Genomic DNA, 15,683 nt, shown 5'->3' with positions numbered 1-15,683 from the left:
TGTCACCCCCGGGGGTGCTCGACGCATTCTGGGCTGGCATCGAGAGCCCAGGCCAGCCTGTTATTTTCTAACAATTGTTTCCCCCTTACCCCTCCAGCTCCCTGACTGATGGGCAGATGCTCTCCAAAGAGCCCCTAAGCCATGCTCTCAAACTCTCGACCCCAGAGAAGGTGAAAGATGCCCAATTGAATCCTCCAGGTGAGCTGGCTGGGAGGCTGCCGGGCAGGACTGGGTGGGCGGGACAGGGATGTAGCTGTACTGGGAGTGCTGGAGGGGGTTAACAGAACACTACGAAGCAACCCAGGTGACCCACAGGACAAAACTTGGGGGGACAGGCCAGGTAGATATACTGATCTCCACGTCCCCAGGGACCCCACTACATCCCTTCTCCTTTCACGGCCATCAGGGCCAAGCTTGATGGAAGATGGTGGGAGGAAGGTTTTTCTCTTCAGGAAGCTTGGGAAGAAGAGAGGTCAGCGATGGAAAGACACCTGGGGCCTCACGTGTTGGGTACCTGGGATCTCGGCTTGGGGTTGGTAAAGGAGGAGAGGAGGCCCAGATAAACAAGGCCTTGGAGTTTCCAAGTGGGTTGAGGCAGTTTCTTGCTGGGCCAAGGGGCAGGCTAGCCGGCAGTCACTGGCAGAGTTGTTTTTGAAACCTTGGGAGGCCGCGTGCTCTTCTAATGACGTTTACTTCCAGATAATTGCACCTTGAGGGAGGCATTTACCCTGGCGAGTCATCAAAATGATAGTAACAACACGGCTTTTGTTCACTTTTATTGGCTGTACAACGATATTGTAGCAACCGTGGAAGTTTAAAAAAAGTGGAAGTGACCAGTGCCCAGGGGAGCGGGTCACTGCCTCCCCGGTTCCGAGATGTCCTTGGGACGGCCCATTGTTGCCATCATGTCTCTGGTCTGTGTCAGCTGCCCGGGGATGAGGTCCCTCAGAGGTGCTGGTTTTCTCAGAGCTTTCCCAGCTTCCCCCAGAGAAGCCAGGCTTAGGGGTAGGTCCCTGAGGGGGGTTTGGGTGGGAGCTGGTCAGGGAGATAGCAAGTTGACTTTTAGGTGGTAGAGTCTGGACTGGTTGAGTATTTTGTAGGATGATCTCCAACGTGGGTACGCCTGGTGTCTTCAGACAGGGATTGTGGGTTTAGGGGTAGCAGGTGGTAGCATTTGAAGTGTGACTGGCTGGGGAGGCCAGTTCTAAGGGTCCCCGAATGGGGCAGTAAAAGAGGCCAGAATTGGGGACAGGAGGAAGGAGAAGGACTGGGGCCTTTATTCCAAGGTCTCTTCCCTCAGCTTTTCTTCTGACCTGGGTTTCCTGGGGAGAGGACAGGCCTGGTGTGAGGGCAGGGAGAGAATCAGGACCTCTCTGCTCTGCCACAAACTCTGTCATGGACTCGAGGCAGAAACTGGGCCCGGATCACCATGCTCCTCATTGGTGAGGAAGCTGAGACTGAAGAGGTGGTAACGCCAGCCCAGGGCTCTGGATCCCCAACTCCCTTGCTGCCTGGTGTCCTGGAGACCAAATGCCACTCCCCTCACCCTGGTGGGGCTCGCAGCTGCCCCCCCGCCCAGGCTGGGTGTCTCGGAATGGCTTTGGCAGGGATCTGGCCTGTAATGTGTACTTTCCTGGACTCTGCCTCTCTGCTCTTCCTCAGAGATGAAGAAAGACTAGGAACAAGGAAAGGATTGACTGATTTCTTCTTCTTTTTTTTTCTTTCTTTTATTTGACTGCTCTGGGTCTTAGTGGTGGCATGTGGGATCTAATTCCCCAACCAGGGATTGAACCCAGGCCCCCTGCAGTGGGAGTGCGGAGTCTTAGTCACTGGACCATCAGGAAGGCCCCAGGTTGACCGATTTTTGAGGGGAAGCATTCGAAAGGCACCAAGAGAGCCCAGGAGAGGGGCCAGCTGGGCCCAGGCAACTCCAGCATCTCGTCCTGGGATTCAGGGCAGCTAGCTGACTTGCTCTGTTGCTGTGTCTCACCTCTGGTAGGTCCCATTGCCTTGCTCAGGCTTACTTTCCTGACTAGAGAATTCTGTCTCTGCAGTGCTCACGCAGCAGCTGTCAGCACCTGCGGAATGTGCACAGCAAAGCCCTGGAGCTCAGAAGTCTTGGCTGTGGGTGATGGCTTTGGTGTTTTGCAACTTGAAGGGCAGGAAGGGAGCTAAAGTGGTGCAAGCTGGGTGTCCTCAGAGCATTCGGTGTCTGGAATGTTTCCAAGAAGAAAGGAGTAATCTCCAACCCCGTTGGGTGTAATTGCTTAACCTGAGTTAGTACCTGGCAGCCCTGCAGCAGTAGGGCAGAAACTAAGCAGATTTCAAACAGGTGGGTAGGGAATCCCAGAGAGGGTCCCGTCAGCGAGGGCTGGCAGCCAGGGGCCAGGCCAGAGTGAGGTGGGGGCAAGTTACCAGCTTGAATGGAGGGGTGGGGAAGGAGGAGGCAACTGTAGGGGAGGCAGCGAAGCCATTCAGATTTGCCAGGACTTCCAAAAACTGTGGGGACAGCCAGGCTGGGGGTGCATCTGGACTCCCCATCCTTCGTGCAGGGCTAGGCTGCTGGGGATACTGAGGTGGACAAGTTTCTTTCCTGCCCGCCAGGAACTCCTAGGCTGAGGGCAGACAGGCTCTGGGTGAAGGACACACTGAGGCTGAAGAAGGAAGGCGTGCTATCTAGGAATTGGGTGATCAGGGTGGACTTCCTGGATGAGGACAATTTCCAACTGGTCTCAGATTTTTAAACTCCCCTTAGGCCTAGGCCTGAACTGAGTGGTCTGCCCTTGGGAGTTTAGCATCTAGAGCTGGGGATTAGGAGACAGGGACAATCTGGGAGGGACTGAGGCGGTTTCTCAGCACAGTTGCCCAAGGGACCCCAGGCACAGGGTCCGAGGTCAGTGCCAAGCCGACCTCATTGACTCCCACAAGCCTGGCCCGTGGGTCATGCTCTGTCCATTTCCATCTTGTGCAGCCTCCAGGGTTTTGAAGTGTGGAGGGGGAGGCTCTGGAATGCAGCTGCACTAAGATCCAGATTCACCACGGCTTGAGTGCCCACTGGGTGCCAGTCTGGCCCTGGGTCTTAGTTTCACAATTCCCCAGAGGCTCCAAGAGCCCCCGCCTTGTGTGGAAGAGGATATTGGAGCAGCCACACATGGGGAGGGGCCTCAAAACTGCCATTTCCATAAAACTGAGAGAGAGCAACCATCTGCACCAAAGACTGTTAGGGAGAAGGTTTCAGGGGATTATGAGATGGGTTAAATCCCCACACATCTGCCCCCGTAATACGAGCAGCTTTTGCTAGGCTCGGTGCTGGGCTTCCTGGGCGGCGCTAATGGTAAAGAACTCACCTATCAATGCAGGAGACTAAGAGATGCAGGTTCAAGCCCTGGGTTGGGAAGCTCCCCTGGAGACCAGAATGGCAACTCACTCCAGTATTCTTGCCTGGAGAATCCCATGGACAGAGGAGCCTGACGGGCTACAGTGCACAGACTCACAGAGTCGGACACGACTGAAGCCACTTAGCACAGGCTCTGTGCTAAGGGACTGACTTGCATTCTTTTATCTTCTCTTCATGGCAGCAGTAGAGTAGGCACGTCTATCAATCTCATTTGGTAGAGGAAACTGAGCTCAGAGAGGTTCCGTGATTCTTCTCAGAGTCACACAGCTAGTAAGATGTGAAAATCGGAACTGGCACACTCCTCTTTGGAACTGTTTAGGTGGGGTCCCCTCCTCTCCTGCACACCCTGGCCAGCCCCTGTCTCCTAACTGCGGAGCTGCAGCCTCTCTGGGGAGCTCTTGGAACCTTGCCTGCAGGATTCAGTGTTCACCTGAGTCTCCTGAAGTTCCCAAGGAGCTGGCGGGTCCTTGAACTGTGCTCCCCAGGCTGGGCTCTGAGCAGCCCAGATGGCTGTTCTCCCGGGAACAGCCCCACTGTGTCAGGCTGCAGAGCTGCGGGGATCTGACCTCCATACAAAGGCAGCCTTGTGCCGAAGCTAGACATACATTTTTTCCTAGCCCTTTCTAAATTGAGCAGGAACCCCAGCTGGAGCAATGCAATGTCAAGACCACAGGGAGGGGAGGGTGTTCAGGGGGAGCAGCTGCTGGGGATGGGGCTGGTAGAAGTGCTGGTCAGCCCTATTCCCCACACCCACTCTCCCTAGGCGATTCTCACATCCACAGGGGAGCTTTGAGCTGGAGGTCAGGAGGCTGGGAACTCAGCCCGGCTTGGTTTCCAGGCCTCTCTGTGTCCCACGCTCCTACCCTCCCACACGTTTCAAGGGCAGACATGGTGTTTCTGCTGGAAAGAGCTCAGGGAGCTCAGAGCCTGTGGTTGGGGCAGGGAGGGCTCCTGGAGACAGTGTGAGGTAGAAGATCTGCTATCATTTCAGCCTGAAGCGAGTGTAGGGAAAGGTAAGAAGGACTTCGCAGAGGTCAGAGGAAATGGGAACACGTGGTAATCTTAACCTTTACAGTCGAAAAAAGCAGAGCCTCTGGGGATACTTGCAGAAAACTTACCTTAATGAAAATGTCCAGTTCTGCCAATTATAGGTGAGCCTGGGGCTGGATACACTGCTGTGGCCTGGGCAGGCCTTGACTTTAATCTCTTGCCAGGTCCTGAAGCCACCATGGCCTCTTTGCCTTATATATCCCCAGAGTGTCTGGCAGGGGTAAATGGGTTCCAAAGACTCTTAGCAGAGGATCCCTGTGTGAAGGGGCATCCTCCTGGTGCTTGTCACCAGACGGGCCTTTGCAGCAGAGGCTGTGGGATCCGGTACCCTGAAGGGAGGTCTGTCCTGGCTGGGGAACAACATGGGTTGATCCAGGATCAGAGTCTCCCTCCTCCTGCTTAATCTGCTTCATTCTAAGGCCTTTCCCACAGGTTGCAGAAAACACTCCGGGTTTCTTCTCTTCACTCTTGCTCTCCTGTTTCGACCTTTCCCAGTGAGTTAGGAGTGGCTTCCTCTGCTGTTTAGAAGCCTTTGTTCCAGAGCCCCAGAGAACACAGCTCCCCGCCTGCTCAGTCACCCTCAGCATAAAGGGCGATTGATAAGATACAGGACTGGTCAGGCCAAGAGGAGTTGGAGAAACATGAGAGGGAGGGAGGGAGGGAGGGGGAGAGAGGGGAGGGGGAAGGCAGTACAAAGTGCAATCTAGGCCTTGGGAAAGCCCACCCCAAGACTCAGCGGACACTCTCTGGATGTGTGCTTAAGGCTATTGGTCTAACTGTTGGTTGCCTTCTAGAATTAGGTCTGATTTGGCTCTTGGGTGCCTAACTGGGTGACAGGGACCTTGATTGGATCCTGGCCATGTTTTGGCTATGATGACAGCAGTGAGCTTGGCCGGGCACAGGGCAGACCTATGCCCCTGTTGAGTGTCAAGACAAGGAGATGGGGACAACTATAAGGGCCTGGCAGCCCATTCTGATTTCTTACATCTCTGCTATCCTCCAAGGACTCACTCCCGGGAGGCAGGCTGAGAGGTAATACAGCAGCCCTGAGCCCCTTCACGACCCCTCCCTCCTGCTCACTTCTGAGCAGGTCACTTTGTGGCAGAGGGTCAGGGACCCAGGCACCACTTTTCTCTTCCCCAAGGGAACAGACCATGGACCCACAGAGCCTAAACCTCATTCACTAACCAGCCCCCTGGCTCCTGAACTGGTGCCTTGTCCCAGTTCTGCCCCTAACCTGCTGTGACGTTGGCCATTCTTGCCCACTCTGAGACTCCGTTCCTTCTCCTTCTGTGTGCTGTGTGTAGGAATGCCCTGCCTCCACTTCTCAAGGATGCCCTCCCCTCCCCCCAACCCTGAGGTCTCAGTCGATATCCCTGCTGGGCAGTGTGTGTGTAGTTTTATTCATTCTTTTGGCAAACATTTATTGCAAGTCCAACACTTGCATCAGAAGTTCAGAGTCTAGTCAAGAAGGCCAGAGAGCTATTTCTTGAGCAGCCAAAATGTGCTAAGCTTTTTAACAACATTACTTTGATGCAAATCTTTTCAGTTTTACTTATGTATTTTTATATGCACTTTTATTTGCTCCTTTTTTTCACTTGAAATTATATTGTGAATATCTCCTTGCGTTATTAAATATGTTGTAAATACTTTGTTTTGATGACTGCCTATGAATCCATGATATGGCTATACTCTATCGAATTTAGCCAGTCCCCTATTATATCGATTGACACTTTTACATGACACAGTGCTCTTGCCACAGTACAAAGGCCAACTCTTGTCTGTTTATTTATTACAAATCTTTGCTACTTCATGTTCTTTGATTTCAGGAGAAACCCAGGTACATAGGAAGGTAGGTGAGTTCAGATGGTTTTAGTGGATGGAGGTGACCGTGAGGACAGGCAGGGAAGAGAGGAAGCTTAGAAAGTGGCTATGTGGGGGTGGGGTGGGGGTGGGAAGAAATGGACTCCATGGTTCCCTACTCCAGTGGCAACCACCACTGTTCAAACCCAGCCTCTCTGTGCCTGGCTGAAACCACCTGCTTCTCTCTGCTCCCTAGACCTGCTAGGACTCCCACCACCCCATGATCTCTGCAGGAGGGGCCACGAGGAGCATTCCTACGGGGCCCTGCACGGTGACCTCATGGTCCCTGTGCAGGTGTGGGCTTCTGGTCTCATCGCTGTGGCCAGGGGAGTGGGGCTTCATAGGCAAGGGACCCTTCTGACTGCTCTGCCCACCTCACTGATAGCTAAGACTGGATCTTCCAACATGCTGTCCAGAGACTTCTCCTCTGACAGAGATGAGATTGGGAGAGGAAATGGTGTGAGCAAAGGCCCAGAGATGGGGATGCATGAGAAGGGAGGACGGATGAGGCACCTCAGGCAGCGGCACTCATCTGCCTTCCTTCCCATCCATTCCTAAGCCCAAGGCCACAGAGCTATGGTGGACTCAGGAGGACACTGGGCAAGGCTGGGTCTTGCCAGCCCTACCTAGGGGCGCTTAGGACAGAGGTTCAGCCTGGCATGGGCTGCTGGAGCAGGCACCTGCTCTGGAGGCCCACCTCTCTCTATGCCTGGGCACCAATGTGTCCTGCACCACCCTCAGGCCACCTGGGGAGAAGGGAGGCAGGGAGCGAGGGGCAGGCCTGGGTGCCCTGGACACAGTCATTTGGTCCAGCCCTCTGGGATCGGGATGGGACAGAGGCTGACTCTTGCTTCCCTGAAGGCCCCCTGACCTCTGCTCAGAGCCAGGCGTCTGTGATCAGGACCCAGGGAGGAGTCAGACCTGCCTTGGAGAGCCACTAGCCTGATGGGAGAGGCACATTCGACCAGGACTCGGCCTGCAGTGAGGCTTGGGCACTGAAGTCCTCAGTGAGGGGGTTGCACTTGGGGCCTGAAGGGCAGGAGAGGGCGATGTGATGGAAGAAAGGTGTTCAAGGCAGAGTCACAGCCTGGGCAAAGGCATAGGGTGGCCAGGAATGCAGGGCACTGGGAGCAGTTCAGGCTGGCCATGTCAAGGTGGCAAAGGCTGGCGAGCCCTTCTGGGGAGGGCCTTCCTTAGAAACCACTGTGAGGGCATCACCCTGTGGTCAAGGGGAGATGTGGGAGGCTTTGAACAGGTCAGATATGGGTTAAGAAGGGTGGTTCTGGGAAACTCTGGAACGTAGGAAGAGGAAGTGGCCAGAGATTATGACTGCCTAAGGTCACTGAGCCTGAGCTTGAGCACAGGACTTGGGTAGGAGACAGGACGGTCCTTTTGCAGGGGAGGTGTGGGTGCTGAGGTCAGCCTGGAACCCTACTGCAACCCCAGCGTGGGTTTGGGAGTCAGACCGTGGGTGGGGATCCCAGCTCTGCCAGCTGTGGCTTAGCCTTTCTGAGAGTCATAGAGTGAGCTACAGCACAATATGGAAGGTTGTTCAGTGTGAGGTCACACAACCAGATGGCACGCAGCCCACTTGGCACAGGAGGGTGCTCGGTAAACGGGAGCTGTGATCATTTTAACTCCTTCATGGGAAGGACAATGATGGGGCCTCTCTCTGGGAGGCCAGGGGCAGGGTAGACCCCTTCACACCAGAGTCTCCTCTTCTGGTGGTCTGGGGGTTCCGACAGCTGAGCCTGTGCAGTAAACGTGGAGAGAAAGGGCCAGGCCAGAGCCAAGCTGCCTGGTCACACTTCCTGAAGGGCGTGGTTCCACCAGAGGCCAGGGCTCTCATCCCTGTCACAAAGCAACCAGGCTAAGAGGAGACTGAACTCACAGACCAACTGCCTTTCCTTCCCTTGTCTGTTCCTTCTTTTCTTCTTCTAAGAAGGAGGTGAGACAACTTATCCCTGAATCATAGGCACCATGGATAAAAAGAAAGGTGTGTGTGTGTGTTAGTTGCTCAGTCGTGTCTGACTCTTTGTGACCCCATGGACTGCAGCTCGCCAAGCTCCTCTGTCCATGGGATTCTCTGGAGTGGGTTGCCATTTCCTCCTCCAGGGGATCTTTCCAACCCAGGGATCCAACCAAGGTCTCCTGCATTTCAGGCAGATTCTCTACCACCTGAGCTAAAAAAAAAAAAAAAAAAAATACAAAAACCCAATGCAGCAAAAAGACAGAACCATGTATTCTGTGGGAGAAAAGGAACCAAATAAAGGAACTTTATCCAAAATAGCCATCAAAATTTAAGTGCTTTTTTCTTCAGATGCAGTAAACCCACTTCTAGAAATCCATCCTTAGGACAGCCTAGAACAGGGCTGAAAGCTGGAAATCACTTGAGTATCTTTCAGTGGGGAGGCTGTTATGATATGTACATTATGTTATGAAATTGATATGGCCAATGGAGTGTTATGTAGCCACACACAACGAGGGAGAGAAAGATTTTTTTTAAGTTAAAATCTTTTGTTTTACTAGATTTTTTTAATTTAATATTAATTTATTTGGCTGCACCGGGTCTTAGTTGCAGCCCTTGGGATATTTCACTGTGATAGGTGGACTCTCTTGCTGCAGCTCGCCAGATTAGTTGCTCTGCAGTACATGGGAATCTTCGTTCCCTGACCAAGGATTGACCCCATATCCCCTGCATTGCAAGGCAGATTCTTAACCACTGGACCACCAGGGAAGTCCAGAGAGATAGATACTAATGTCGCAAAAGCTAAAGATGGGTGATTTGGATAATGTTTGATTGGGTCCATATAACATTTTTTAAAATGTGAGCAACATTAAAAAATCAAGTGATTGTACTTTAACACCCAGATTTCAGGTAGCTCTTGGTTTCCATTCCTCCTGGGCACCAAATCCTAGAGCCAAGGAGCAGCTGCCCTCTTTAGAGGCTTGTATCCCCCTGCCAGTCTCCGCTACTCCCTGTTACCTCCCTGGCCCTGAGTCTGGGGTCGGGACAATGGTCACTGCCCTTGTATTACAGCTTCCCTTAGCGAAATATTGCACAATTCTCTGTTTTTGTCAAAAACAGAGAAACAAAAGGCAGACTACAGGAGCCATGTGTCTCAAAGAAAATGAGAGGGAGCCTATTTCTTTGTGAAAAGCAAGACTGTGCCTCTGAGTTTCACTTGCAAATCCTGGGGCAATTCATTTATTAATTGTTTAGTATTATACATTATTTATTATTGATGTTGATACATTACCCACCTGCCCCCTGTTGGCATTTTGGGTTTGCTACCCTTGATTACTTTACCCTGAGTAAAGTTGCTCAGTAATGTCCGACTCTTTGAGACCCCATGGACTGTAACCTACCAGGCTCCTCTGTCCATGGAATTTTCCAGACAAGAGTCCTGGAGTGGGTTGCCATTTCCTTCTCCATGGGATTTTCCTGACCTAGGGATGGAACCCGGATCTCCAGCATTGCAGACAGACGCTTTACCGTCTGAGCCACCAGGGAAGACCCTTTACCCTTGATTAATACAATAGTAACATGATTCTTTTTTTTTCCCCTTTGGTTAAAAAGATAACAGCCACAAAATTAAAATGAATTCCTTGTACATATATTTGTATACACAGTGCGTGTGTGTGTGCTCAGTCGCTTCAGTCGTGTCTGACTCTGTGCGATCCCATGGACTGCAGCTGCCAGGCTCCTCTATCCATGGGATTCTCCAGGCAAGAATACTGGAGTGGGTTGCCATTCTCTTCTCCAGGGGATCTTCCCAACCCTGGGATTGAACCCACGTCTCTTAGGTCTCCTGCATTGGGAGCCAGGTTCTTTACCACTAGCGTCACCTAGGAAGCCCCTGTATACGCAGGACACACACCAAATGACAACAGTGATTACCTAGACTTAAGGAAGACCTATCCATTTTTATATTATGTACTTCTAAGGTTTCCTGTTTCTTAGAACAAACATATAGTTTTGTAATTTTTTAAAAAAAAGGTTCACTTAAAAATTGATAAGTGAAAACTCTTGGCTGAGGGAAACTTTCACAAGAGGTTGTAAGACTTATCTCTCATTATCTTGGCAAGCCTGGGGGAACAGGTAAATGTAGTGGAACCTGAGCAACTAGAACGCGCACAGGAAAATATACCTTTTCTGTCCTAAGCACCAAGAAGAACCTGTACTAGGGAAGGGAAGACAGCTACCAGCTACTGGAAAGTGATTGCCAGACTCTGGGCACTCTGGTTGGGCTACCTTACAGAATTCTCGTGCCAATTTGGGGGGTGGTGTTAGCATTCTTCCTCCTTTTTTTTTTTTCTGGCTGTATCTCATGTCTTGTGGGATTCCCAACCAGGGATCGAACCAGGGCCCTTGGCAATGAAAGTGCAGAGTCCTAACCAGTAGACCACCAGGGAATTTCATTTCCTCCCATCCTTCCATTTTTAAAAGCAGTTTTGTTCAGGTGTACATTTGCCCTTTGTAAATGCAATGATTTTTCACTTTTTCATTGAAAAAAGTCACCTTTTCAATGATTTTTTAGCAAATTTGCAAATGTACCAGCCTCATTGCAATTCAGTTTTAGAACATTTCCATCACCCCAAAAAGACCCTTGATGCAAATTTGTGGTCACTCCCCATTCCCAAGTCCCAGGCTACCACTCATCTGCTTTCTATCATTTCCACCTTTTCTGGACGTATCATAGAAATGAAATCAGACAATATGTGGTCCTTTTGGCTTCTTTCACCAGATATGTTTTGAGTTTCATTCATGGTGTTGCCTGTATCAGCACTTTGTTCCTTTGTAGAGCCAAATAGTGTCCAGTTGATGGACATTTGTTGTTTCCACCTCTTGACTGCTGTAACTCACGCTGCTATGAATGTTCCTGTACAAGTCTTTGTGGGGTACGTACTTTCATTTCTTGCTGGGTTGTATAGTAGATTTACGTTTAACTTTTTAAGAAACTGCCTAACTGTCTACCATCATGGCTGCACCATTTTATATTCCTCCCACCTGTATGAGGCTCTGGTCTCTCTTGCCAGCCCTTTGCGCTTGAAGACTATTCGAATGGAGCTGGGAGGAGAAAGACTTGCCAAAGTCACGCAACAGGGAATGGCAGAACAGAATTTGAACCCAGGTTGACCTGATTCTACAGGCTGTGTCTTTACCCTGGTCTGCTCATGTGAGCAGACTTGCACAAAGTGCAGGGGTTGGAGACTGTAAAGAGGTTGATCTCTGGGGTCTGCCAGGCTGGGGTTCCAGGAAGAAGAACCTGGAAGAAGGGGCTTGGAGAAGTCTAAGGAGCAATTGGAGAGGGCTCCTCAGCAGGCGCTGACTCAAACCTCCACTAGGGGGCGTGGGGGTCCAGCAGCGGCTGCTGATGGGCCTCTGCAGAGAAGGCAGCCATGGATGCCAGCCAGCCTGGTCTTGGCCTTCAACAGTACACACTGCCTGGCACTGGGTGACCTTCTCTCTGCCCTAGCCTGCATTTCCAAGCAGCCATGCCCCTGCCCCAGACATTCTGTTTTCCTATTTGGGCCTGGATATGTCCCCTTTTTGGAGAAGGCAATGGAACCCCACTCCAGTACTCTTGCCTGGAAAATTCCATGGATGGAGGAGCCTGGTAGGCTGCAGTCCATGGGGTCGCTAAAAGTCGGACACGACTGAGGGACTTCACTTTCACTTTTCACTTCGCTGCATTGGAGAAGGAAATGGCAACCCACTCCAGTGTTCTTGCCTGGAGAATCCCAGGGACGGGGGAGCCTGGTGGGCTGCAGTCCATGGGGTCGCACAGAGTCGGACACGATTGATGTGACTTAGCAGCATGTCCCCTTTTAATGGCTTCTCTGATGGCTCAGTGGGTAAAGAATCCATCTGCAATGCAGGAGACACAGGAGACGTGGGTTCAATCCCTGGGTCGGGAAGGTTGCCTGGAGGAGGAAATGGCAACCCACTCCAGTATTCTTTCCTGGAGAATTCCATGGACAAAGGAGCCTGGCGGGCTACAGCCCAAAGGGTCCCCAAGATTCAGACGCGATGGAGCAACTAAGCACGCATGTATGTCCCCTGTTCCCCGTCCCTGGCCTCCATGGGAGGAAGGGTGGGCTCTTCTGTCCCAGCCCCAGGGCCTCCACCTCTTTCTGCCAACTCCAGGGTTCACATGAAACCCTAGAGTATTGAAGGAAGAGACAAGGTCCATCTGCTGGCTGCCTCAGAACCGTCTGTCATACAGCTCACTGTTGGTCTTGGCTCCAGATGGATGTCCAAGGAAGTGGGACCTCTCCGTCTCAGAGCGGGTTGGCCAGCAGGTGGCGCAGTAGCCCCTGTGGTCCCCACTCCCTCACCCGTGACTCACCGTAGAATGACTGCTCTGGCCCCAGAAGGCAGCCCCATGGACAAGTGTCTAGACCACCCAACCCCTTTGCAAATGATCCGGAAAAAGGGAGGAAGAACAAGGTGTGCATTTATTGGGCACCAACTACATGCTGAAGCTCTTTCATTCTTTTGACCCTCATAACATCCCTGAGAACTAAACCCTCAGCTTTCCCCTGAGAAAACAGACTCAGAGGTCAAATAGCTCACCCCACATCTCACGGACGAGATGGTAAAGCTCTGTTTCATCTATCACACTCAGTAAACTTAATGGGTAGGTGGTGCCCGGGACAGTGTCAGGCATGCCTTTCCCACTGTGTGACATGGGGGAAATGACTGAGCCTCGCTGAGCTGCAGCTGCCCCATCTGTAAAAGGGGGCTACCAGACCCATGCTGTGCAGATGAGATGAGATCCCCACGTGAGGGTTTCACATGGGGCCTGGCCCTGGCAGGGATGAGCAAAGAGATGGTTAGATTATCTCGTGGGACTGGGAAATTTTGCAGGCTAGTGATCAGAGCCGGCTAGTTTCCAGTCTCCTCTAGGCCCCTGGAAGTGTTGCTATTTTTGATGTTTTGATCTTCTGCCATTTGGGTCTGTCCCCAACCACTTCTCAGGAGACAGAGGAAGGGTAGAAACCCCAGAGGATCCGAGAGTCCTGCTCTTCTGGGCAACCCCCACATCCACTGCTGACTACCCAGCCTCCAGGGGCAAATTCCAGCTGGCATGATGGACCCTAGCAGAAAAATGTCTAGGGTCCCCAAGGCCTCCTTCTGCCCTCCCTCTTCATTGCTGCCTCCCTAGAGCCTTGCCCATCCTTCAGGGCCGTCAGGCATCCCCCTCCAGGCAGCCTCCTCACGAGTCTGCCAGCCCTTGTGGCTCAGTGCTCAAGGCATTGTGGGAACCAGAGGCCTGGGAGCTCTGCCCAGGGAAGGAGCAAGAGTCCCCTGGGGACAAGCCCTGGCTGGCACAATGCAAGCTGTGGTCTCCCTGACCCTGCAGAGGAGGCGCTATGGACGACTCGGGCCGACGGGCGCGTCCGCCTACGCATAGACCCCATCTGCTCGCAGACTCCCCGCACTGTTCATCAGATGTTCTCCACGACTCTGGACAAGTATGGGGACCTCAGTGCTATGGGCTTCAAGAGGCAGGGCTCGTGGGAACACATCTCCTACACCCAGTACTACCTGCTGGCCCGCAAAGCTGCCAAGGGCTTCCTGAAGGTGAGGAAGCCGCCCAAGGCCTGACCTCAGTTCTGGCCTTCACAGACCTCCTTCCGATACCCCACTGGACAAGCCCTTAGACAAGATCACTGTAAAACCGTCCTGTTCATTGAGCTAATGGTCCATTCTGGCCTGGGGCTGAGGGTTTACGTTCATTGGACCCTTACTACGTGCCAGGATGTGTCACAAGCTTCTCATTTGTTGGCCCGCTCGAGGGGGCTGGGAAGCCTGGTGCACTGGGCTGAGGGGTGGGCTCCCCGGGAAGGCCTGGGAGGGGCAGCAAGGGCTGTTGAGTGGCTGGTCCCCCAGGGCACACTCTGACCCTGGGAGGTGGTCCCTGAGGTGGGCCGGCAGAGTCCCCTGCTGTCTGGAAGGGGGGTTTGGTGAGAATGAGAGGCCCCTTTCCTGCTGGTTGACCCGGACTGTCTACCTTTGATCTGGAGCTCGGCCTGGAGCGGGCCCACAGCGTGGCCATCCTCGCCTTCAACTCCCCGGAGTGGTTCTTCTCAGCAGTGGGCGCAGTCTTCGGAGGGTGAGTGGCTGAGGGAGGGGCAGAGTTCCCAGTGGGTTGGAGGGGGGCAAAGAGTGAAGAGAGGGTCATTACTCTTTTTAGGGGCCCCCCACCCCCTCCCCAACATCTCATCTCTTCCCTGGGGCCCTCTCCAGACCCGCTTTTGTCCCCTTCTGCCCAGGGCAGCTGTGCTGAGCTGCCTGGCCGGCCATGGGAGCTCTCTGGGGCCAGGGGCTGTGGGTGTGTTGGGCAGGGGTCAGGGCTGAGGGGGTGGGCTGCTCTACCCGCCCAGACACACATCTTCCCGGGTCTCTGACAGTGGCATCATCACCGGCATCTACACGACCAGCTCCCCTGAGGCCTGTCAGTATATCGCCTATGACTGCCGCGCCAACATCATCGTGGTCGACACACAGAAACAGCTGGAAAAGATCCTGAAGGTTTGGGGGAAAGGGGGCAGCAGCCACGGGGGTCAGGCTAGGCACCCTCACAGACCTCCACCTTCCCTGCCAAAGTCACCCATCATCCTCAGCAGCAACCCTCCTCAGGACAAGCACACATCAGCACAGCAGGGCGATGGCCGCTGACCCATTTGTCAGGTCTGAAAACTGAGACCCAGGAAGCTCAAGGAACATACCCTTCATCCCCCACAGCCAGCCCATGGCCTTCCATGGTTTTCCCTTCAGGGAAGTGTTGAGTGCCCTTGGGTGGTTCAGGGCACTGACACATGAGCACCCAAGTCTGAGTCTTGGTGGGGAACGGGCGTACGGGCTGCCACAGGGTGGGGCTTGGGCCAAGCCAGAGCAAGTGCTGCAGTGTCTTCTAGAGACTGTAGGGCACAGTAGGAGCCCAAAAGTGCCTCTTGGGGCAGCTGGCACCTTTCTGGCACACTGATGCCTCCTGATCCATTTAAGGCCCCTTCTTGATTGACCCTGTTATGTACACCACACTGGCATTCAGTGGCCTGAGGACACCTCTGTGCCCCAGCTGTACCCAACAGCCTGCAAGGCCCTCCGTGGCTCCTGGCATCTCAGAGAGGCTTCCTCCGGGTTGTCTTGGCTCTGGTTCTGGAGCTGTTACCTGGACCTCGGTGCCCCCCTGCTCCTGAGGGCAGGAGAAGTGGTCTCCAGCCTCCTGGGATGGTGGGACCTGGAGCCCTGGACTGGCCAGACTAAAATCTGTGTTCTGAAACTCTCCAGACAAACATAAATAGAGAGAAAAGTATAGTGGACCCTCATAGAGTGATCATCCAGATTTAATAATCATCAATG

The 15,683-nt window shown here is 53.1% G+C and overlaps 1 protein-coding gene across 2 annotated transcripts in view; it reads left to right on the top strand.

The window, feature by feature from the left end:
• ACSBG1 (acyl-CoA synthetase bubblegum family member 1) overlaps nt 1-15,683 on the top strand; it is a 59,294-nt gene that overhangs the window by 27,670 nt on the left and 15,941 nt on the right. For both annotated transcript variants that reach the window (XM_070358187.1, XM_005906602.3), the window contains 4 exons: nt 98-198; nt 13,681-13,901; nt 14,345-14,433; nt 14,732-14,852. In XM_070358187.1, coding sequence (XP_070214288.1) covers nt 98-198; nt 13,681-13,901; nt 14,345-14,433; nt 14,732-14,852 — 532 coding nt within the window. The remainder of the gene's footprint in view (nt 1-97; nt 199-13,680; nt 13,902-14,344; nt 14,434-14,731; nt 14,853-15,683) is intronic.

This window comes from Bos mutus, chromosome 21 (genome assembly GCF_027580195.1).
Source record: "Bos mutus isolate GX-2022 chromosome 21, NWIPB_WYAK_1.1, whole genome shotgun sequence".
NCBI classification, from domain to species: Eukaryota; Metazoa; Chordata; class Mammalia; order Artiodactyla; family Bovidae; genus Bos; species Bos mutus.
The sequence above is the reverse complement of the archived record's forward strand: the minus strand, read 5'-3'. Positions and strand labels throughout refer to the sequence as shown.